Source organism: Camelus bactrianus, chromosome 16 (assembly GCF_048773025.1).
Source record: "Camelus bactrianus isolate YW-2024 breed Bactrian camel chromosome 16, ASM4877302v1, whole genome shotgun sequence".
Lineage (NCBI taxonomy): Eukaryota > Metazoa > Chordata > Mammalia > Artiodactyla > Camelidae > Camelus > Camelus bactrianus.
This window is the reverse complement of record NC_133554.1, coordinates 2,145,949-2,169,015: the sequence shown is the minus strand read 5'-3', so window position 1 is coordinate 2,169,015 and position 23,067 is coordinate 2,145,949. Positions and strand designations below refer to the sequence as shown.

The 23,067-nt window shown below is 46.2% G+C and overlaps 2 protein-coding genes across 26 annotated transcripts in view; one reads left to right on the top strand and one right to left on the bottom strand.

Moving 5' to 3' along the window:
• PIGL (phosphatidylinositol glycan anchor biosynthesis class L) overlaps positions 1–19,419 on the bottom strand; it is a 43,952-nt gene extending 24,533 nt beyond the window's left edge. For 2 of the 5 annotated variants that reach the window (XM_010974079.3, XM_010974080.3), the window contains exons 1-2: positions 18,425–19,409; positions 9,585–9,684 (exon numbers count right to left, since the gene is read on the bottom strand). In XM_010974079.3, coding sequence (XP_010972381.1) covers positions 9,585–9,684; positions 18,425–18,668 — 344 coding nt within the window. In that variant the 5' untranslated portion in view covers positions 18,669–19,409. Of the gene's footprint in view, positions 1–9,584; positions 9,685–18,424 lie in introns of all 5 variants that reach the window. The other 3 variants (XM_074342094.1, XM_045509458.2, XM_045509450.2) reach the window with 2 other exon arrangements.
• The window catches only part of NCOR1 (nuclear receptor corepressor 1), a 163,792-nt gene that overhangs the window by 9,931 nt on the left and 130,794 nt on the right, over positions 1–23,067 (top strand). For 8 of the 21 annotated variants that reach the window (XM_074342078.1, XM_074342077.1, XM_074342075.1 and 5 more), the window contains exon 1: positions 19,765–19,923. The exons of 1 other annotated variant lie outside the window; for it this stretch is intronic. The gene's annotated coding sequence lies outside the window, so the exon portion shown is untranslated. Of the gene's footprint in view, positions 1–19,494; positions 19,633–19,763; positions 19,924–23,067 lie in introns of those variants that run through there. 12 more of the 21 variants (XM_074342092.1, XM_074342089.1, XM_074342091.1 and 9 more) reach the window with 4 other exon arrangements.

Here is a 23,067-nt window from a genome sequence, read left to right as displayed (position 1 = left end):
GGTCTGCAGATCAGTCCCTGTATTTCATGAAATACCATTCTAGTTAGTCTGTTTGGTAGTGAGAGAATGTGAAGCCGGGGCCACAGAAGCCAGACGCACAGCCAACAGAGTAATGACAGTATCACCTCAGGCCTGAGAATTAACAAGTTAATAAGCTTAAAGCACGGAGAATTGTGTCAGCTGTTGTTACCACTATAAAGCTGCTGATAAATAGCTGTTCACTAAAAGGGGGAAGGAAGTGGCAGCAGAAAGGAGTGTCCCGGGACAGAGAGAAGGCGTAGCTGGTCGCACCCTGCCCCTGGGCCGGGCTCTGCCGGCTTCCTGCCGGGATGCCCTCCTCCTGCGGTATCTGCATCTGTATCCCGGTGTTAATTAATCCCTTATCAGATACGGGCAAGCATTTTCTCCCATTCTGTGAGCTGACTTTTCGCTGTCCTGACAGTATGCGTCAAGCACAGACGTTTCAGTTTTGATGCAGTTCAATCAGTCTGTTTTTCCTTCTGTTGGCTGCATGTGCTCTTGGTGTCAGGTCTGAGAAGGCTTTGCCTAACCCAAGCTCATGAAGATTTACTCCTACATTTTACGACTTTTATAGTCTTAGCTCTTACACTTAGGTCTTTTGCAGCTAATTTTTGTGTGCAGCATAGGGAAGGGGTCCAACCTTGTTCTTTCGTATGTGACATCCAGTTGTCCCAACCCCAGTTGTTGAAAAGCCTGCTGTTTCTCTGTCGAAGTGTCTTGGCACTCTTGTTGCAAATCAATTGACTGTATATGTGAGGGTAGCATGTATTACTAAAAAAGGAAAGAAAAAAGAAAAGCCAAAGAAAGAACAGAGCCTGCAAATCCTTCCACGACAGAAAACGGCAAGCTCAGCTGTGGCTCAGCCTTGAAGAGCTGGGTCTGCCTCACATGGCAGTTTTACCGAAGGAGCACCACGTGCAGGCAGCTGCAGTTTCTCATCCCAAGGGCTCTCTGGAATGTCCCACAAATGACTAAGAATTATTTCTTGGCACTTGCTGTTCTGGAGAAATAATCTGAAGGACTGGCCCAATCGCCTTTCTTCTGGATCCTGTCTGTCTGTAAGACTTGCATGACGGAGAATTAATTGCTTCTTATCCAAAGTTTTTGGGCCCGAGAAAAATTCCTGTAGGTGCTACAGGCTGAACATTTGTGTCCCCTCAAAATCTTCCCAGGGTGATGGTACCTAGAGGTGGGGCCTTGGGGAGGCGGTTAGGTCATGAGGGTGGGGCCCTCAGGAATGGGATTCGTGCCCTTATGAACGAGGCCTCAGAGAGCTCCCTCGCCCCTCTGGCCATGTGAGGAACAAGAAGACACCATCTGTGAACAAGGAAACAGGCCGCCCCAGACGCCAGATCTGCCGCCGACTCGTCCTGGACGTCTCCATCTCAAGAACCGTGAGACATGCGTCTCTGTTGTCCATGAGCTGCCCAGTCTATGCTATTTTTGTCACAGCAGCCCACATGGACTCTGACATCAGAGGTGAGGGTGAGCTGGCTAAACTCATTTTGGTTATTAAAAGAAGGCCGGCTTATGAGCTTTGAATATCCCGGTTCAGCTTTCTGATGAAAGGACCCCAGCTTGTCACAATGACACAGTCTCCTGTGCGCGTCATGGATGCAGACGTGCTTAGCAAGACGGAGAGCACGTGAAAACATCAGATATACTGCTGAGTTGAGCACATGAACCTCCATATATAGAGGTTCACATCTCCATATCTAAATATGTCCTGCTTTGCTCCTGAGAAGATCTAGGAGCTTTAGGTGAAGTCACCCTCTCATCCAGTCATTGTATAGATAAGAAAAGAGAAGCCCAGAGAGGGGATGTTATTTGCCGAAGGACACACAGCTGATTTGCAGTAGAGCTACAACCTGAACGTGTATTTCTTGCCTCTTGGACCAGAGCTCTTCCCATCAAACTGTACTCGCCTCATTTTCTTTTCTCTGGTCTTGAGTTCCTCATGTTCATCCCCTGACTGCCAGTAGGAACCTGTCTAACGTGGAAACATGGACTTCCAGTTACAGTGCTAGTGACGTTTTCACTTCACTCTTTTCCCTCGAGCTGCACTGAACCATAAACAAAACAAAAAGGCAACCTATGGACTGGGAGAAAATATTCGCAAATGATGCAACTGACAAGGGATTGATTTCCAAAATATACAAACAGCTCATACAGCTCAATAAAAAAAAAATCAAAAACTAGGCAGAAGACCTAAATAGACATTTCTCCAAAGGAGACACACAAATGGCCAACAGGCCCATGGAAGGTTGCTCAGGATCATTAATCACCAGAGAAATGCAAATCAAGACCACAGCGAGGGGCCATCCCAAGATGCCCTTTAAGTGTAAAGACAACAAATAGATGTTCTGAAACATAGATGGATACGGTATCCGTGCACTGCTGTTCAAAAACGTTGTTTCGAAGAATTCCTGCCAATTAAGGAGTGAATCAAAACAGTGACCTGAAGGTCGCCCAAACCATCGGTAAAAGACTGATTGGACCGTGGCTAACAAAACACAGGAGTAAAATCAAACAGCTGTGGGAATCACGGTTTCTGAGAAGAATGTGTCATAAACCTGGACAAAGTAAAAGTGGTATAACGGGAATTTGGGGAGAAGGGTTTTGGTGGAAAGTCCCAGCAGGCTCATTTCCTACAGTAGAAGTGGATCATTCCAAACACCCCCCACAAAAACCAAAAACACCACTGCCACTGCCACCACCAACAGCAAAAGCGACACCTCGTTGACGGCAACCGTAAGCCATTTCATTATTTTTTCTTACTAATTTTGGACAAGACTTCTAGGAATTAATCCAATCTTTGCAGGATTAGATGGAAACATTTACCTCGAGTTTATCTCAATTTAAAGTTCTTCAGTTTCACTTCCATTTCTTTTCAAGTAACATTAGGTTTCCTTTGTTTATGAAACTCATAGCATGTATGGAATTGTTTCCATTTTTCTAAAATTATAATCATGAACCCAGCTGTCTTTCAATCTGCGGATATGCGTACAAAGAAGGTTAGCACTGAGTAGTGAGAATGGTTGTTTATAAAAATCTTGATGAGTTTTACTTTTTTTACAACTACGTAGTAAAATCATTTAAAAATACATATGTACATAAATCTGACTATCTTGCTCCTTTGATTAGTCTCTTCGTCAAAAAAAAAAAATAGTTGAAAACTTATGTCCACACAAAAACCTGAACAGAGATATTTACAGAAGCTTTATTCATAATTGCCAAAACTTGGAAGCAACCAAGATGTCCTTCAGCAGGTGAATGGATAAATAAACTGTGGTCCATCCAGGCAATGGGATATTACTCAGCACTAAAAAGGAATGAGCTATCAGGCCACGAAAAGACATGGAGGAGCCGTAAGTGCGTACGACTAAGTGAAAGAAGCCAACTGGAAAAGGCCGCGTACTGTGTAATTCTGACTAGACGACATTCTGGGAAAGACAAACCTGTGGAGACAGTACAAAGATCAGTGGTCGCCAGGGGTCGGGGGAGCATGGGTAGGCGGCGCAGAGAGGATTTTTAGGGCAGTGAAAATGTTCTGTGCGACGCTGTATTGAAGATACATGTCATTATACACTTGCCCACATTCACAGGATGCACAACACCAAGCGCGAACCCTGAGGCAGACTGTGGGTTTTGGGTGCTGACGACATGTCCGTGTAGGTTCATCGATTGTAACGAATGTGGATAAGGCGGGAGGCTGTGCCTGTGTGGGCGCAGGGCACGTGGGAAAGCGTGTACCTTCCTCCCAACTTTGCTGTGAGACAAAAAATGGCTCTAAAAAAATAAACACATATTTTTTTTCAAAAAAATATAAAAAATGAAAAAGAAACACTTGGAAATAATAAATTTAAAAATAAATTTAGTGAACCTTTTGGTTTACAACTCATGTATGCTCGTTATCAAAACTATGTAAAATATAAAAAAGTGTGAAGAAAGCATATACTGCTTGTTAAACTCGGCATTATATCATGAACACTTCCTAGGTCATGAAACATGCACAGGAAGCTCCGAACTGTGGTTTAGCGTCCTGGACAACAGCTACAGAATTAATCACCTGCTGCCGCATTTAGGTTGCTACCGAGTTCTCGCTAGTCTGAATACCACAACCCACAGTCACCTTGAGGCCTGCTTTTGTGGTACACCAGTAACCTCTTCCACGGCGCGGACTCGGCCACAAGCACACGCCTTGCTAAGGCCACCGGCCCTGGTCCCTCTACTTCTGCACTGACTTATGCGACTTAAAGAGCCAGCCTCCCGTCGGGTCCCAGAACAATCTGCCTTTGAAGCAGCTGTCCGGGTTCACAAAGTCGCTCCGTATCGGCTCTGTCTGCTTCAGTCTCTGGTCCCCGGACCCTTTTCTAGGAAACATTCCTCGCCCTGACTCACTCTTGCCAATGGGGACTGGAGCTGCGCCCTGGTGCCGGAGCCCAGTCACTTCTTCATGTACTTGGAGAAAAGGCCTGCAGCAAGCCTTGTTCTCACCTCTTACAGCGAGAGGACGAGAGGACGCTTGGTCAGATCCACTTCAGCAGTCAGCATACAGTCTTTTTTGGGTTTTGGAGGAGAGGGGGGTTTAACTACCAGCATGACCACAACAGTTCTAGCCTCCCTGCTCTGTGGCTTCTCTTTCACTGTATGATTTGCATAGATTTACTGGAAAAAACAAAGACTTCCAGGAACTGCTAGCAGGCCAGGCTCATTTCTGTTTCCTAGTAGGTACTGGATTCTGCTTCCTTGCTCAGCTAAAATTAGTCGTCCAAGCCTTGGGCTTGTTAATGCCAGAAGGATGTTAAGACAAGCACTGGGAGAAATGAGATGCTCATTATGCTGAAACCTTAGGACAGTGGAGCCCAATCTATAGAATGGCAAAACGGAGAGTTGTAGGAAAAAATCCTCCCAAACCAAAGAACTCATTCAGAACTTTCCAGAAGTTAAAAATAACTATGGAAGTCAGGGATCAGACTGTTTCACTTAATTTTAAAAGTGAGGGGGGAGGGTACAGCTCAGTGGTAGAGTGTGTGCTTAGCATGCATGAGGTCCTGGGTTCAATCCCCAGGACCTCCATTAAAAAAAAAAAAAGAAGCAAGCAAGCTAGAATAGATTCCGCAGTACTAAAAAAAAATGTTTTTAAAAAGATAAAAAAGTGAAAACAATTTCACTGAGACATTCACTGGCGTCTCAGAAATTGGCTTGCTAATTACCATATTTGGGCAAATGGCGAAAAAGTGAGGAGGGGGGTTGGGACGCTCAGGCATGGTTCAGTTATTTGAGGCCACAGGAAGAGAGCTACTGGTGTAAGCAGTCACTCCTTTATTCAACAAACACGTCTCGAGCAACTACTGTGTATCGAGGGTCATGTCAGAGGCTGGGGGTACAGAGCAAGAGACAGAGAGGGGCTTATGATGCAGAGAGAAAAATCAGTGTGTATGCCAGGACGCAGGGACCATGAGAAAGGCACAGAAGTGCCCAGGAAAATCTGGGCAGGTCGGGATGGTGCTGCAGCGTCTAAGGTGGTCTTGAGCTGAGGGCTGAAGGATGGAGAGGGAAGGCACGCGGGGAAGGGGAAGCGAGGGGGCATGCTGAGGAGGGACCAGCCCCCGCAGGGGAGCGGATGCGTGCGAAAATGGCGCACTGGAGGCCTAGCCCCAGCACGAGAGGATACAGCCTGGCGCTGGCAGCCCTCCCTGCTTCTGTTTGTGGGAACAGATGTGATGCAGGTGTATGCAGGTGCTGGGTGATGAGGCTGAGCTGGGAGCAGGGACCAGACCACCAAGAGCTCTGAGACCCTGAGGGTTTTGCCCAACAACTGCATTTGAGTGAGCGTGGGTTATAATGGGACGATCTGCTTTGTTTTATTCCATCCCATTCAGGCCTCTCTTGAGTCAGTCCCCTCATTTTCGGCCAGAGCCCTTTGGAGCAGTTCTATCTGACACTTTTTCCACTCATCCTCCAGAATGAGGCCTGGGAGAAGACCACAGTGTTTATAACAAGGTGTAAAAGCATCATCTTTTCACAGAACTCTATTCTGTGTTTTACAGTTATCAAATCAGATATTATCAAAATGTACACAGAATTATTCCTGATTTAGCATTCACTTGTATGGACAGCAGCTGAGAAGAGAGGGAAGAATGTTTTATTATGTGGAACAATCTTAAAAAAGTGTATAATCATTTCATTGTGCTTTATTGTGCTTTGAAGGTACTGCATTTTTTACAAATCAAAAGTCTGTGGCAGCTGTGCGAGAGCAAGTCCGTCGGCGCCAGTTTCCAGCAGCACTCGCTTACCTCACGCCTCTGGGCCATGTTCTGCTAGTTCTTGCAGTGTTCTACACTTTTTCATCATTATGATAATATTGGTCACGGTGCTCTGTGATCACAGCGCTTTGATGGCATTACTACAACTCACTGGAGGCCCAGGTGATGTCTATGTTTAAGTTAAGGTATATACGTTGTCTTTTTAGACATAATGCTACTGTGTACTTAACAGACCACAGTCCAGTGTCGACAAAACTTTCAGATGCACTGGGAAACCAAACACTTCTGTGACTTGCTTTGCTGCGATACGTGCTGTATTGCGGTGGTCTAGAACCAAACCTACAACATCTCCGAGGTACACCTGTATTTTGAAAAGTAATACAGACTTCCAAAAAAAAAAAAGCAGAACTGTACGGAATTCTGTGAAATTGAAAAGTGAACGTGCCCCTCGTCCCTGGCCCAATTACCAACGAGCCTGGCAGTATTATTTTAGAAATTACCTATGCATGAAGAAACATGCATCTACTTTTTGTTTCGTTTTGAAATATAAATGAAATGATTCTGTGGACTCCTAATATAGTAAGAAGCACAGAAGCAACAAGTGAACACTAGATCTGCAGGCTGCACCTGGCAATCAGCTTCAGCTGCCAAGCGCGCGGGGCCGGGTCTCGGAGCCCCGGCGCCAGGGCCGCCCCCGCGGCGCACCCGCGCTCCCGGCCTCGGGCGGCTTTCCCCTTTCCTCAGCGCCTCTCTCCTTTCCTCAGCGCCGGCGCTAACATGCACTTAAACATCACGTGGCTCATTAACTCAGCAGAACCATAGCGATGTGAAGGAACTGGGAAAGTTGTCAAAAGTATCCGTTTAGCTGTCTGATGACTGAGATTGTGCCCTCTTGTCTTGAGGCCTTTTTCCCCCTCTTTTAAGGAGCTGGGTAAGGGGTTTACTTGGGCGAGCTCCTCTGGCTAAGCAACTCCCAGAAATCTAGCCCGGACCGTCCGCAGTGTCTCAGCTCATTGTTCTCTTAAACACACGCCGGTCTTTCAAGTAACCGACAAAAGGGTGACCTACTTTCCTGCGGAAAGTCAGGACTCAGTTCTGTCTTCCTCTCTGTGAATCCTGGCACTGACTGCTGTTTGTTGAGTGTGCGACCTTGGAGGCAAATTACTCAACCTCTCACGGGGCCTTGGTTTCTTATCTATAACACGGGGAAAATCATTGGATTATTTTGACGATTAAGCAAGATCTTATAGTATTTTTATGGCTTTTGGCACCGACAATAGTTTAATACAGATTTACCACTATTATTATGAGTATAGGTCCTCCAGAAGCCCCCCCCCTTCCTCCCTTCACTCTTCCCTTTGACTCATCTAAATAGCCCAGAGCAAGATTCCAAAGCTCTGCTTTTTCTGGGTTATGGAATGAGAGGCCGAAAGACTTAACAGTTGCATGCTGCCGAGAAAGGAGCTATGTTCTCCCAAACTCACGTGTCGAAGCCCTCATCCCTGTGTGCCTGTGTTTGGCGAGAAGGTCTTTAGGAGGTTATGAAGGTTATGTGAGATCATAATGGTGGGACCCCAGCCCTACAGGACTGGTGGCCTTAGAAGAAGAGGAAGAGAGAAATTTCCCTGTCTTCTACATGTGAAAATGCAGTGAGAAGACAGCCACCTGCAGGCCAAGAAGCAGACCCCCTCCAGAAATCAGCCCTGCTGGGCCTCGATCCTAAACTCCCGGCCCCCAGAACCGCGAGAAGAGATCCACGTCTATTGGGAAGCCCCGGTCTGCGGTGCTTCGCTGCGGCAGCCTGAGCAGACTCACACCCTTGGTTTCCTGACTCTCCAAGCTGGCCTCTTGAAGTATTCGTTTTTAACCAGTTTACTCCCCTTCCTATTGTAGCGTTTTACAGCAGGGGATGTTGCTGAAGCTGCATGACCTTCAGGACACATAAAAATGTAATAAATTCTTAATTTCTTACCAAAAGGACATAGGAGCCAACAGGCTCACTGGCCACAGAGGAGACAGAGTATCACGGAACACAATGACTTAAACTGAAAAAACCGAATACATGAGCGCGTAAGTTCCTAGTGAAATGAAGCAGCGCCCTCCCCAGCCAAGACACAGACCATGGGCTGCCATCGGGGGTACCCGGGCGTCAGCGCCTGATTCTGAAAGTGACCGTTAAAGGGAAAGAACTAAGCATTTATCCTGTCTTTGGGGTCAAACTGTACATCAGGGTAACTAAATAGCCCCGGTTGATGAAGTTCAGCTTTATGGAAGAATTATCGCTAATACATTTAGAACACAGGCGACATTTAGAAACCTCACCAGTTTGCAACGTCTAGTTAATTACCGATTCAGGCACTCATGAAAACACTACATGAAAGATTGACATGGGAGGAGCAGCAATGTCACGTGGACTCCCTGACCAAGTGCAGAATCACTAAAAGGGAGACAGGCGGTCTGTCTCCTGACGTGACGGAACAGGAAGGACCAAGCACGGCTTCTTGCCCCTGAAAGTGAGAGTTAATCTCCAGTCTGCAAGAAATATGGAGACCGAAGGACGAGTCAGACGCCACCACGAGGAAGCAGGCGGACACATCATCCTCTAGGACAACTAACTCAGCATTTTCAACAGTCAGCGGTGTGGTCAGGGAGGAAGAGACCAGGAAATGCAGAGTATCAACCAACTATAATGTGTGGACTCTGTTTAGCTCCTGAATTTGAACAAACCAACTGCGCAAGAGACATATTTGAGCCCCCTGGAGAAATTTCAATGTGGACTAGGTATTGGAGGAGCCGAGGAATTGCTGTAACTACTGTTTTGTTAGATGAGAAGACAGTGGCGCTGTGGTTACACGAGAAAAAGAGGTCTCTCTTCCCACGTATGCGGGGATGGAGTAACCGGACGGCTGGGCTTCTTCAAAGTGCTTCACACACACAGAAGACGTTAAGTGCGCAAAGACAAAGCACCTCCAGCAAAGGCTGGATCTTACTGGTCTGAGACAACAGGCTCGGGGGCTTCCCGATACAGCTCTTCACATTTCTGAAAATTTTTTTATGTTCCTTTTTCTTTAAAGATTAAAGAGAAATAGCTATCTTAAGACACAAAATCTGAACAGAAGTTGAAAAAATGCACTTGCATGACACTGTCATTTAAAAACAAATGCGGAACTATTTTCAGTAGACTTCTCTCAGATAAGATGTTCTCGTCCGCCCACACTAGCTTTTCTGTGCCTTCTGCGTGCATCACTGCGTGTTTACTGCCAAAGACGTTCTGTATTGTCAACAGATATTTACCTGTGGTCAATAATCATTACACTGGAGGGTGGAATCCCCAAGACTTCACAGCTCTGCAGAAGTTCTTTCTTACGAATCTCCCCTTGATTGTAGTAATTTCCTGAGGATAACAAATGACAGTGGTAGGTTTCTTTACCAGTGGAGATCTGTTGGTTCACTCAGTCTTATCTTGTCCCCTAGAGGATTTGAGCTACCTAAAAAGTTGTGATTATGATAAAAAGTTGAAGAAAACACAACACTAAGGTTACTTTCGGACACTCCTGTGAAAAGCACAATCTTGAGAATCACCATTTACTTCCTTCTCATCTCTGAGTCTGTTCACATGCCTGTCCGTCCGCCTGGCTGCCTGAGTTTCAGTTGCATGCTGCAGGCTCTGAGCACTGGCTTTGGCATTAAGATTTCAGACCGACCCTCAAAGTGAGTGGGGCACCTGGACTCACTATTAGTTTGGGCCCCTTTGAGTTGATAATCCTCAAATATCTGTAAAACGCTTATTTAAAGAAGAGGCTGCCATTGCTGAGTCTTCTAGGAGACTATCCTCCTTTGAAGAGTCCAGTGCCCAGCTTTCCCAGCACGATCCCCAGCGGGATCTTGATCACATCCGAACCCCAAACAGCTTACGAGTTCTTTGTTTTCCTGACACATTTGCTCTAGTTGCCAAGAACAGTTCTGGTAAGCACCGCTCCTCCGCGTCCTCACAAGGAACACAGTGCAGTTCTGGTATCACTTAAGTCGCACTTACGCGCAGCTGTCCAGCTACTCTATGCCTGCCTCAACTCTCCAGCAGGTGCTCGCGAGTGTGATTTGTGCCGCTTACTTAGTTTCCTGAGCCACGGTTTCTCCACCTGTAAAGTGGGGATGCTGGCCATCTCGTAAGGCTGTCCTGAGGTGACAGGTTATACGCGTCCACTCATTTGGTGCTCGGTGTTAACCTTCTCTTTCCCTGACTTGCTGGTCTTTACCTCCCCCCTCCTCCCCTTCCCTGCCTGAGTTCTGAGTGGCATCGGCCTCATCACGCACACCAGTGCCCTGCCCTCCGGGAAGCCTTGTTTTCCCTGACAGCTCATCGTCTTCAGCATTCCGCTCTCAAGGATGGGCTTGTTTCTGTGATCTGATTATTAACGCCGAAGCGTCACTGATCTTAGAAGTCATGGTGTCATTCGGCTCTGTACTGCCCTGGTGTCGGCACATGGCAGGCACCTGTCGGGACCAGAGCAGAGAGGAGTTCTGGTGACTTTTCAAAACCTCAGAGAGAAACTCCCAAGAGAAACCTTTCAACTTTGGCAGGGGTTACCCTAGAGATAGTTTTAAACCCTTTGAACCCAGATAAGGAGACAGTCATTACATTGTATTTGACAAAAGGACTAACCTCAAAAAGACTCCAGTTAACAGCTTAATTGTGTGCTGTCCTCATTACATATTTTTGAGTTGCCTCAAATCCACCCCCCCCCCCGCTTCATCTCAAGGTCACTCATCTGTGGTCGTGAGTCAAGAGCCTAACGCGCCTCTGCACCTCAGAGGCCGCGCACGCCAGGCTCCGGTTCTGGCTGAGACGCTGCTCAGAAGTGAGGCGGACGTGTTGATGGAGCTGGTTTGACTGCTTTGTGTTTGAACTGAGGGACTTAGGACAGGTTGGGGAGCTGAAGTCAGAGGTCATTTTACACATTTTCACTAAGCTTGGTGAACACGTGGGCGCCCAGTGGGGTGAGTGGCAGAGGCCCCCGGGCAGCTCCTGGCCCGACTCTGAGCAGAGGCCGCTGGTGCGGCAGGGCGCCCAGGACTGCCTGCGGGGCGGAGGCAAGCTTTAGAGCTCCTCCTCCTGACTTGCTTGTCTTGTCCTTTGTAAATGTCAACTTTCGTTAATGTTTTGTACACATTAGTTCAGCAGTTCAGGTACTTAGTAAGTACACGCTTGAAAGCTTTTACCAACAGGAAAATGTGGCCAAAAGAAGTTTGGAGACATTATTCTAGAAAGCAGAAAGTAAACGGGAGTAATATAGATTTACTCATATAGCACTGCATTGTGTGTGTGGGCGTGAGTGTGAGCTCGTGGATAACTGTATGCTTACTGAAGTCTTCCGTCCCGTGGTAACTAATACTTAGTAATAACTAGCAAACACAGTGACGTTTAATAGAAGTTAGTCACTTTGTAAAGACCCACATTTACATACCACCGTGTATAAAGGTAGACATTTGTTTTACCTTAAAAATTAATTTATTCATTCTAAGAAGGTAAAAGATTTACATGGTTTAAAAAAAACAAAACCCATATATATTTTTTGGAAAAAACCCTCTCCCACTCCTTTAATTATCCATTTCCCTACCTTGGACTTACTTTGCTAGGATGAGAAAGAGTCAACGCTTCACGGTCTCAACATCTGACCTTTCACTAAGTTCGTGAATCTGAAGAGATTCCTTAAGTTCCTGGGTTTCAGGAATGCCAGCAGGGGTTTTCCCTGAACGTGACTAAGCTAATTCTAAAGTGTATTTAGAAGAAAAAAAAAGCTCAACACTTTCTCAACTGAAAAATGAGGGGGTTTAGTTTCTCTACTGGTTAGGGTCTACCTAGGGAACAGAAACCATGTCAGATATTTACATCAGTGAGAATTTAATAAAAACCAGGTACAAAAAAGAGAGAGAGAAGAAAGTTGGCTACCTAGCTGACGGAGGAGCTGAGGGTCAAACAGGGACTAGTGAAGAGACCCTGGGTTTCGCGGTGGTAAGGAGTAACTACCCACCCTAGGTTGGAGACAAGGAGGAGGCGACGTTACTTGAGCCCAAACCTGGGCTCCCCAAAGGAGCTGAAACCCAGAGAGCTGAGCCTCTTCCATCAGGCTGTGTCCACAGAACCCAGCTGTAGAAGTCGTGATGCGAAGATGAAACTATAATTAAAAAGTGGGCAAATTACTAAAATAGACCTTCCTCCAAAGATACAGAGTAGCCAATAAGGCGAAGACGGTCTGTAGTGACTCGGGAAGTGCAAGGCAAAACTGCAGTGAGAGATCCTTTCACCCTTACTAGGATGGCTATGGTAACACATAAAAACAATCCCCAGACCAGCCAATGGACAATTACAAGTGGAGGTCAGGATGTGAGAAATTAGAACCCTTGCGCCTTGCTGGTGGGAACATAAAATGGTGCAGCTGCTGGGGAAACTTTGGCAATTCCTCAAAAATTTAAACATGGGCTAGCCATATAACTCAGCAATTCTACTCCCAGGTATGTATCCCAAAGAACTGAGAACCGACGCAAACCGATACTTGCGTACCCATAGCATATATGCGTAGCAGCATTATTCACAATAGCCAAAAAATGGAAACAGCCCAAGTGTCCATAAACAGATGAACGGATAAGCAAATGTGGTGTATACATACACTGGGGTATTTTTGAGCCATAAAAAGGAATGCAGTTTGGATACATGCTACAACACGGATGAGCTTTGAAAACATTACGCTAATTACAATAAGCCAGACAGAAGAGGGCAATTATTGCGTGATTCCATTTATATGAAGTACCTGAATTAGTCAAATTCATAGAGACAGAAAATAGAATAGTGCTTGCCAGGAGCTGGGGGGAGAGGGAATGGGGAGTTATTGCCTAATAGATGGAATTCTGCTCGGGATGATGAAAAGTTCTGGAAACACATGGTGGTGATGGTGAATGTTACACAATTCTGTGAATGTACTTAATACCACCCACAGGAGTAAATATTTAAAATGGCTAAAATGGTCAGTTTTATGTTGTGTGTATTTTATCACGTGAAAATATTTTAAAAGTTAGATTTGCATTGGATAAAAACTTCCAATTATGAGTTATCACTGTAAAACACATTAGTCTTTAAAATTGGTGAAATAATTTTTAAAAAGATCATTAAAAAAATTCTGAGCATGTATCTGTGCCGCCGAGGTGAAGAGACACTGCAATCTGTTACTGTCAACCAGCAGACTCGTACAAGTGAGGACTGTCTTGTTCTCATTATTCCCCAAAGGAATGCATCAACATCGACTTCCCCTGAAGGTCAGTGGAAACACTACTTTTCATTAGTTTCTCGGATCTGTGCCTTACAGGTAGTTGTTGACAAGGCCAGACACCTGGGGGGCACGTATCAGCGGCGATGAGGACACGCTGCGTGAGAACTGGGTCCAACTCACTGCAACTCGCAGCACTTAGCTCTTCAGAAAGCCTTACTCCTATTCTGTGCACCTGTCAGACTCGTCCTACAGCTTTTTCCTTTTTTCACAGCTGCATCTTTTTTCCCCCCTGTTCCCTGGCCGTTGGGGCCACTGTGGAATTCCTCTTTGCTCTCTGACAAGAGCTCTTCCCTAATGTTCATTAGCATTTCTTTTATGGTTTCTCATAGTTTAAGTAAGCCCCTTATTTTTACACCTAAAACTCTTAACTCATTAGGTTAATAAGAGCTATGGAAAGCATGTAACATTCTTCAATTAATTAAATACGTAGCCAGACATAAACATTTATATAAACACTTATACACCACGTTAGGTTCAGAATGGGGGGTGTGTATAAGAGTACCTGATGCCCCGGAGTTTACACTACCTTTGTGACCTGAAAGATCACCTAAAATTTTAGTTCAGAGTGATCTAACGTGAGTAGTGCCATCAAAATATGATCACAAACATGGTTCCATGAAACATGTGCTTACAATTAAAAAAATAATCCCAAAACACACACGGAAACGAGTCACTTGGAATGAGTTACTCAAAGAGCAGAGCCAGACACAAAGACTGCAGACATCGGAATTATTAGAAGTAGATATAGATGTTTAATATATTTAAAGAAATAAAAAAGAATATAAAATGGTGAGAAAGTAACAAGAGACAATAATATTTGCAAAAATAACCTCCGGATGTGAGAAACAGGCTAAAGGACAAAATTACTAAACATTTCAATACGTATATAAGGCCTTTGTTATAAAACGACTAATGGACATTAAAAAAGGCCAACATAAATGGAGACATACCATAAAATCATGGGTGGAAAGACTTCCCATTGCAAATTTGTTGACATTCCCTATAGTGATCAATAAGGTTTGTGAAATTCCAATAAAAATGCCAGCAAGGTTTTCCCCCTGAGCACGACCAAACCAGTTCTAAAATGTATTTGGAGGAAACAAAGTCAAAAACTGCAAGGAAGCCATGAAGACCAATAGATCAGAGGGCTGGCCCTGCCAGGTAGCAGCGTTGCAGAGGCTAGGGCAGTTTAGACAGCCTGATACTGGCACGAGGATGCCACACAGATCAGAGATACACGGAGCTCTGACAGATGAGAGGTGGGAACGCAGTTTGGAGGGGAGCGTTTTCTTCCCCTTCAAACTGTTCTCCATATTTGCTACCAGAATGAGCTTTCTAAAACACAGAACCGGCTGTGTTAATTCTCCACCAGATGTATTCTATAACACCCTGCTGTCTACGATAGCTTTCTCCCATGTGTGTATTAATAAGTCTTTCAGTGGTTACATACAACTGGAGAAACACTGGATGAAACAAAACTAAATAGGATTTTTTTATAGCAGTACCTCTTACAGATGTTGATATTCTTTTAAGGACCGTAGATCTCTAACTAGAGGGAGAACACCTGGCTAATTTCCCCAAACTTGTCAGACCAAGGCATCAACATTTTTTTTTTTAATAGCAGCGTGATGAACTGGTGTTTCTTGGAATGTATGCTGGGAATCAAAATAGTTATTTCCTTAACTGACCCAGCAGCAGGGTGATGTGTGTGGCAGGCCAGGCATAATGGTTTAGGACAGGGGAGAGCTGTGGGCTCCGACTTCTCCACGTCCTTGCTCCCTCACTTTGGTCAAGTTACTTAACTTCTTTGTGATTCAAGTTCCGTATTTAAAAAATGGGAAAAACAGTATATGCACGTGTAATGTTTTGTATATTTAATGATGCCTATCATAAGATTGCTCAGAGGATTAAATGAGTCACTAATAACAAAATATTTTTCTTCCTGCTTCTCCCCACCCCTTAAAACTGGAAATGTGATTAGAATGAATTATTCAAATGAGTCCAAGACTTACTTATGCTTTTACTATTGCCCTGAACAACTTGCCCCATTTCCTGTATACCCAAGTGCTATTTTTAAAGACCAGCTCAAAAGAAAACCTCTTTGGAGAAGTTTCCTTAATCCAATCCCCTGAAAACAGAATTCATGCTTTTCCCCATTTTGAGTCCACAGTATTGTCGTATCACATAATTACAGCTTTCATTATGCTCTATCACAGGTCATTAGCTTCCTGCTTTTCGTGTTAGAGTAAGTCAGGGAGGTAGGTATGTTTAATCCACACATTTTTTAATGAGTTGAGATTTTAAAGGTAATTTAAAAAATACAAAAGAACAATTTAAATGGAAAGTTGGATTCAGAGGAAATAATGAAAGACAACAATAAAGATACTGAGTGTTTAGCATGTGCCAAGGACATGGCTTTATATTTTCTATTTGAAAATATTTTGATTTCTAGTCCTAACCTACTGAAAAATAAGGAGAAATTTATTAAAGAATCCAATCCACTGCCCTATAATACTTTGTAAATAAAATCCAGGCATTTTGAAACAAATTTGCTGATAATTTGACTCCCACAATTGTAGCATAAAGTGTAAATGAAATTGAAAGCAAACAAAAAATGAAGTCATTACTTGCATCTATTTGCAATTAATAAACTTAGTAGCACAAACTGAGAAAAAAAGTGCTTGGATCGAAAGTCTTACTATACAGAAAAAATGGTTTACTCTTACTGGCAACAAAAGATTTGAGGGAAAAAAGTGCTAATCAAATCAAGAAATATTTACATGAATATGTTTTCTGTTATTTCTAATAGAGGCAACCTAGGGAGGGGAACCCCTAAATATACATACAATACGGGATGACTAACCAAATTAAGATTTATCTCTATGAAACCATTTAAAAGGCTATATATATAGTTCTTATTAACATGGGTAAATGTTTGAATTATAAATTTCACAAGAACATGGTCCTTACCTAGTTTATTTTTCACTGTTTTATTCCTAGGGCAGGGACTAAGTCCTAGCAGATAAATTCTTTTTAATTAAAGTTTTTTAAAATCAGTATTTCATTATTTTTTAAGAGCAGTTTGTTTAGTTCATAACAAAAGTGAGAGCAAGGTGTAGCGCTGCCACAGACCCCCTGGCCCCACACGCGCACACCCTTCCCAGTTATCAGCGTCTCCCGCCGGTTAGAATCGATGAACCCACACTGACACATCAAGAGTCACTCAAAGTCCACAGTTTCCATTAGGGTTCACTTCTGGTGTGTGGTACATGGGTTTGGACAAACGTATAATGACATGCATCCAGTATTATAGCATCATACAGAGGATTCTCACTGCCCCAAGAATGCTCTGTGCTTTCTCTCCATCCTTCCTCACATTCCAACCCTTGACCTTTTTACTGTCTTCAGTTTTGCCTTTCCCCGTTTGTCATATAGTTAGAATCACAAAGTATGTAGCCTTTTCAGATTGGCTTCCTTCATTCACTAATGTGCATTTAAGATTCCTCCTTTTCATGGCTTGATAGCTCATTTCTTTTTAGCGCTAATATTCCACTGTCAGGATGTACCTCAATTTATTTATCCACTCACCTACTGAGGGGCCTCTTGGTTGCTTCAGAGTTTTGGCAATTATGAATAAGGCTGCTATAAACATCTGTGTGGAGGTTTTGGGATGTACATGTTTTCAATTCTTTTGGATAAATACCAAGGAGGGCGATTGCTGGATAGTTTGGTAAGAGTATACTTAGTTTTCTTAGAAACCGCCAAACTCACTGCCTTCCAAAGTGGCTGAACAATTTTGAATTCTCAACAATGAATGGGAATTCCTTTGCTCCACATCCTCACCAGCATTTGGTGGTGTCAGTGTTCTGGATTTTGGCTATTCTAATAGTTAATAGAGCACGTGTATTTCAAACAAATAGTTGATAAGTTAATGAAAAAGCAATGTTTACTGAAAAATATAAAATTGTATAAAATGTGCTTTCTGAGAAAAATCTTCATAGAAGAAGAACTGGAACTGCATACAACCAAATGGGAAAAGAGGTCACCGGCTATTTGTTTAAAACGGCTTTATTGAGGTACGATTTTACATGACATAAAATCCACCCATTGTATAGTACAGTTCAGTTATTTCATTTCTACAGTTGGGCAATTATCGCCATAATCCAGTATCATGGTCAATTTCTGTTTTCTCAATCCATCTTTTCTGTATGGTAAAGGAGGACTCATCCCTTGAAAGGCCCTTTAGGCGAAAGTTGGGTGGAGTCGAACTCTAAAATTACCTATGAAATTACTTTCTAGTCTAATAACCTCTCTCTTCAATTTGACACACGTATCTTTCTAGCACAAAATGGATCCTAAAGGTAGTGGTAAGGTCTTTTGCTACAGTTAGAAGGAAAACTTTAAGGGTTTACCAGGCATGACACAGCCTAGATTTTGTTCATGATTCCTGGTCCTCTTGTAAATAAATAAAAGAAAAAGTTCCACAGAACAACGGTGACAAGCGCAGTTCCCACCGGAGACGCAGGTACTGAACGGAACGACATGTGAGCGGTTCTCTCGAGCTCCCCATTGCTGCTGGCGGAGAGTGCAGTTGGCAAGCTGCCGGCGCCCCCCAACCCACCTGGGGAGCTGGCCTTACAGACCCCAGGCTGGGGCCACTGATGCTCGACGAGGCGCCCAGAGGAGGGACCTTCTGTGTATTCCCCCGGCTCCCTACAACAGAGAACCCTTCGGGAAGGAGTCGACTGCGACAGGTTGGCGCCTAAATACCCTCCCCAGCCCCGGCTCCCAGCGCCTACAGCCTCCTACCTGCAGAGAAGCAGAGCAGGGACACCCGGTGCCTCAGGCGGGCCAAGCCTAGGATAGTGGGAGCAAAGAACATGGCCTCATCGTCGGGGTGCGCGATCACCAAGAGGCTCCGGGTTCCGCCTCCCAGCAGGCCAGCCTGCTCCTGGCTCTTCCTTCGCTCCCAGAGGTCCCAGACGTCCCAGACCCGGACGAATCCCCATGCCAGGACTGCCGCCGCCAAGCACAACAGCCCCACCACTTCCATGCCCTGATGAGGCTCTGCGCCTGCGCAGGAGGGGAGGCTGCCTCCCGGTCCGACTCCGGCGGGAAAACTGCGCTCGCGGAAACTACGTTCCGAGTGTAACTCGGTCCTGCCGGCCGCGCCAACGGCTCGAGGCTTTAAGCGTCGCGCTCCGCCGGGAGCTTTCACTCGGACGCCTCCCGGCACCACTTAGTGCGTCTCCACTTTGTGCGGCCTTTACGAGGGCCTGCGCCTGCTCGGTTTCGGAGCTGAACCGAACTCCTTGCCGACCGGTTTTCTACCCTTGTCCATACAGTACCATGGGCTCAAAGGGAAGAGCCTGAAAATAACGCCCCACATCTTGAGTACGAGTCCCTCCTCTCTTCAGCCCACCCTTTTGTCACTCGTTTCTTAAAACCGGGCTTTCCCGTAATTATCCGAGTGAACACCGACTTCGTTTTCCCGTCCTAACTTTGGGATGTGGGCTGGCGGCTTCTCTAAAGGAAAAGTATGCGGTTCCGAGGCCCGTCCGGTCAGTTCCCTGGAAGAGCACGGCCGAGGGCGCACTTCGCGGGCGCGGGGGCCCGGGCTCCTCGGACAGGGACCAGACTAAGGGCCTATGACATCACGGACGAAGCGGCCTCGCCCTGCGAGTCAGTGAGGTCTGGGCGCGAGCCGCAGCCCGGGGCCTGGAACACCGCCCGGGCGGGTGGGCGCCCGCCCCTCCGGCCCGGCTTCCCTCTCGCACGGGGCTCGCAGGCCCGAGGCGTGGCCTTGCGTCCTTCCCCTTCTCACGCCAGCCGGAAGGCCCCGGGCGTGCGGGCGCGGCCGGCCGGCGGTGGGCGCCCAGCCCGGGGCGCGATGGCAGCGCGCTGGGTCCGGCGGGTGCGGCCCTGGCCCGTGTCTGCTCACGGGGGCCGCCGCCCCCGTCGGGCCGAAGGGAGACGCGGGAGGACCGGGCGCGGGCGACCCAGGAAGCTCGGCCGAGGTAGGAGCCGCGCTCCGCCAGCGGAGGGAGTCGGCCTCCCAGCGTCCGGAAGGAGGAGGAGCCGGCGCCGGAGCCGCCTCAGCCGCGGCCGCCGGACCGGGGGGAGGGAGAGGGGTTGAGTCAAGATGGCGGCTAAGGTGGCGAAGCAGCAGCAGCGGCGGCGGCGGCGGCGGCTGGAGTGAGCGCCCGGCCCGCCGCGCCAAGCGAGGTCCTGGGCAGGGCCGCGCGCCGGGCCACGTCCTGCCCCTCAGGCCCGGGGGCGCGCCGGCTGCCGCGCTCCGCCAACTCCCGGTGAGTAGGCCCGGCGCCCGCAGCCCGGCCTCCGGGCCCCCGCTCTCCCGGGGGCCGCCGGGGGCTCAGGGGCAGCACCGGCCGCGGGGGCGGCTTCCCGGCCGGCGAGGAGCGTCGCGGGCCCGGCCGCTCGGGGCCCGCCCAGCCGCCGGGCCTCTTCCCCGCGGCCGTCCGGGGCGCGGCGGGCGCGGCGGGGAGCTGGGGCCGGGCGGGTGGAGGAGGCTAATGGAGTTTGGAGAAGAATGGGCAGCGGCCGGGCCGGGGCCGCCGGCGGTTCTCCTGCGGGGCCCGAAGCCGGCGTGGGCCGGGGGCCGCGGGTGGGGCCGGCACAGGTGGCGGCCTGCGCTCCCTCCGGGGCGGAGTTGGTGGCGGTGTGGAGTGTGTGTGCAAGGGGTTAGGGAGGGTGACAGCGACGGGCAAGTGCGCGAGAGCAAACTAGTGCACCTTTGCGGCCGAACCGCTCCGGGGTGTAATGGCGAAGGGTGGGTAGGGGAGAGGGCCGGGGTCGGAACCCGCTGCCTTCCGCCTTTTATCGCTAGTGTTTTAAGGTGCAGAGTCGGTGGGTTCCCTTTTATTGGGGCGGGGGGGGGGAGGGATTATGAGAAACAGCAAGAAGTCAGTGTTGGTGGCGAGGAGACTGAAGTCTTCGAATTAAGCGGGTTCGGTGTAGTGTATTGAAGGTGTGGGTGGGAGTAAGTGGTTTTTGTGAAAAGTGCTCAGGAGGTGTCAGTTTTCTTCTACCAGTGTCGCTTCGACAGAGTTAACCTTGGCGAGTAGAGGTGTGGGTAATTCTCATCTTTGGGATTAGTATATTCACCTGCACAGACTGGCCTCCCTAATTACGCCCTAATCGTACTGAAATTGGCATTCCTCGTGAGCACCGTGGTGAGGCCACGATGGGAGGCGGAACGTCGTGTGAAGAGTAACAGGCCTGGGATTTTAAAGCGCCTGCAAATACCGTTCGTTCAGCGGCGCTTGATCCATAGCTGCTGCTGCCGGGTCACGTGCCGGCCTCTCGGCTAACCGAAGAGTTGAGGGCATTATCTAATTTAAAATCTTTTTTTGAGAAACGTTTTGATGTATCCTTTCAGAAAGATACTTATCTGATGAACTAACTTCCTGGGTTCGGGAGCAGACCAGTTTTAGCATCTTGTTTAGACGTGGGTGAAAATTAAAGAAGGAATAACCTCAAGTTGTTGCAGAATGAAATACTGTCTTTATTTTCTCATTCTGTTAAAATCCAGTGGAGGTTTATTTATTTATTTATTTCAGTATTTATAGTACACAGTTGCTTTGCCTCGCCTGAAGCACACCTGTTAATGGAAATCAAGGTTAACACACACGCATTATATAAATGATATGCACATGTAAGGATGTGATTACTTGCATCACCAAAATACTCTTTCCTTTTACAACAGGCTTGCCGTATGTTGAACTCCTCCCCCAGAGAAAATATAATGCGAAGAATCCTGATTCTTCCTTTAACTGTGTGTCATTTTGGAACAGGACCAACGTGTCTCTGTTTCGGTGCCTCATCCATGATAGTAGGAAAAAAAAATGCTCTCCTGGGCTGCTGCTGTGAGCCCGAGAGAGCTACTCGTCATGAAATCGCTTTAGAAAGATTGAGAGGGTTGTATTTATGTGAGGCCGTGACAGCTCCCCCTGCACTCCCGAAATGCGGTATCTGCACGTGTCCCCTCGTGGCATTTACTCTTTCTACCTTGTGCTTAGGTATTTATGTACCTGTTTTATCTCCCCTTGAGGGCAGGATAGGCCCTACTCTGACTTTCTGACTAAGGCACTGTGTAGGATCTCAGCACTGCAAATGTTTATTGAACGAATAAACATTGTATTCTAATTAGAAAAATGTATTCACATTACAGTTTACCCGAATACACCTGTTAATCGTCTGAGACATTTCTGTGTAGCTGTAATTCTCTCCACGATGGATAAGGAATAAATATTTTAAACTAGAAGTCTTGTTGGATTTAATCATGTAGTAAAACTTAAGAATTTAGTCTGCCCACATAATTTTTTTTAAAGCACAAAATGCTCAAAATTAACTATGTTTCTTTGAATTTAACTGAATAAAAGTTTGTTCCAAGGCTAGGCAAATTTAGATTAGTAAAATTTTTTCAAGCTTTTTTTTTTTTTTTTTTTTTAGTTTTCGTAAGCTAGTGAGACTGTCTTGCCCTTGGTATCTGCCAGTGAAAGCAGAGGCCTGTGAATAGGCCAGACTGATGTAGCTAACTGTCAGGCCACTTGTTACCCAGTTTTTTGTGTGTTTGTTTTGTTATTCAGTTTTAATTGTATTTTGTGATCTGTCTTAATTTTAATTTCAAATTCTTACTGATGCCTGAGAATGAGAGAAGTTTTTTGTTTGTTTTTGTAAGTGGAGGCACTGGGGATTGATCCCAGGATCTTGTGCCCTATGAGCATGCTCTCTACCACTGATAGAGAGCTTGAATACTTAGTTATTTCCAGGTGTTCATTTACTTCAGAGATTGAGTTTTACTAGAGTACAGTACAAATAGGCAGTAAAGGTTGGTCAGATTTTATTATGTATAGACTCCTTTTGGTGTGTGGTTCATTGACTTGTTCAGCCCGTGTGGCGTGCCTTATGTTCAGAGCACGTGACTGAATGATACAAAGATACAAATAAAGTAGCAGGTCAGTGATGTACACAAGGAACTCTGTATAGATTTTCTGATATTTTACGCAAGGAACTCTGTAGGTTTTCTGACATTTTGCCCTTTTCAGGTTTAAGGATGCAAAAAGTGCATTTGGATAGATGGTTAAGAAAACACTGTTTCTTTTTCTATCAGGACTTCTTACCAGTATTGAAAAGCTTCTGTCATGTAGCAATGACTCTATGTAGAGCATCTGGTTTTTATTTTGGTATTCTTGTGGTGCTGGTTCTCCTTGAACATTTTTCTGGTTCTACCATTTTTTTCTATCCCAGAAGCTTGTGTGGTCAAAATATTACTTGGATTGTTTTCAGATACATTTTTTTTTAGGTCCTCTTTGCATTTGAAAATGAGACCATAGAAGGCCTTGTGAATGTTCCCATGGAGTTTTTCAGTTTGATTCTTCTATGTGTGCTGCTGTTACTTTTACTTAAAAGCAATATCAAAAACAAATCTA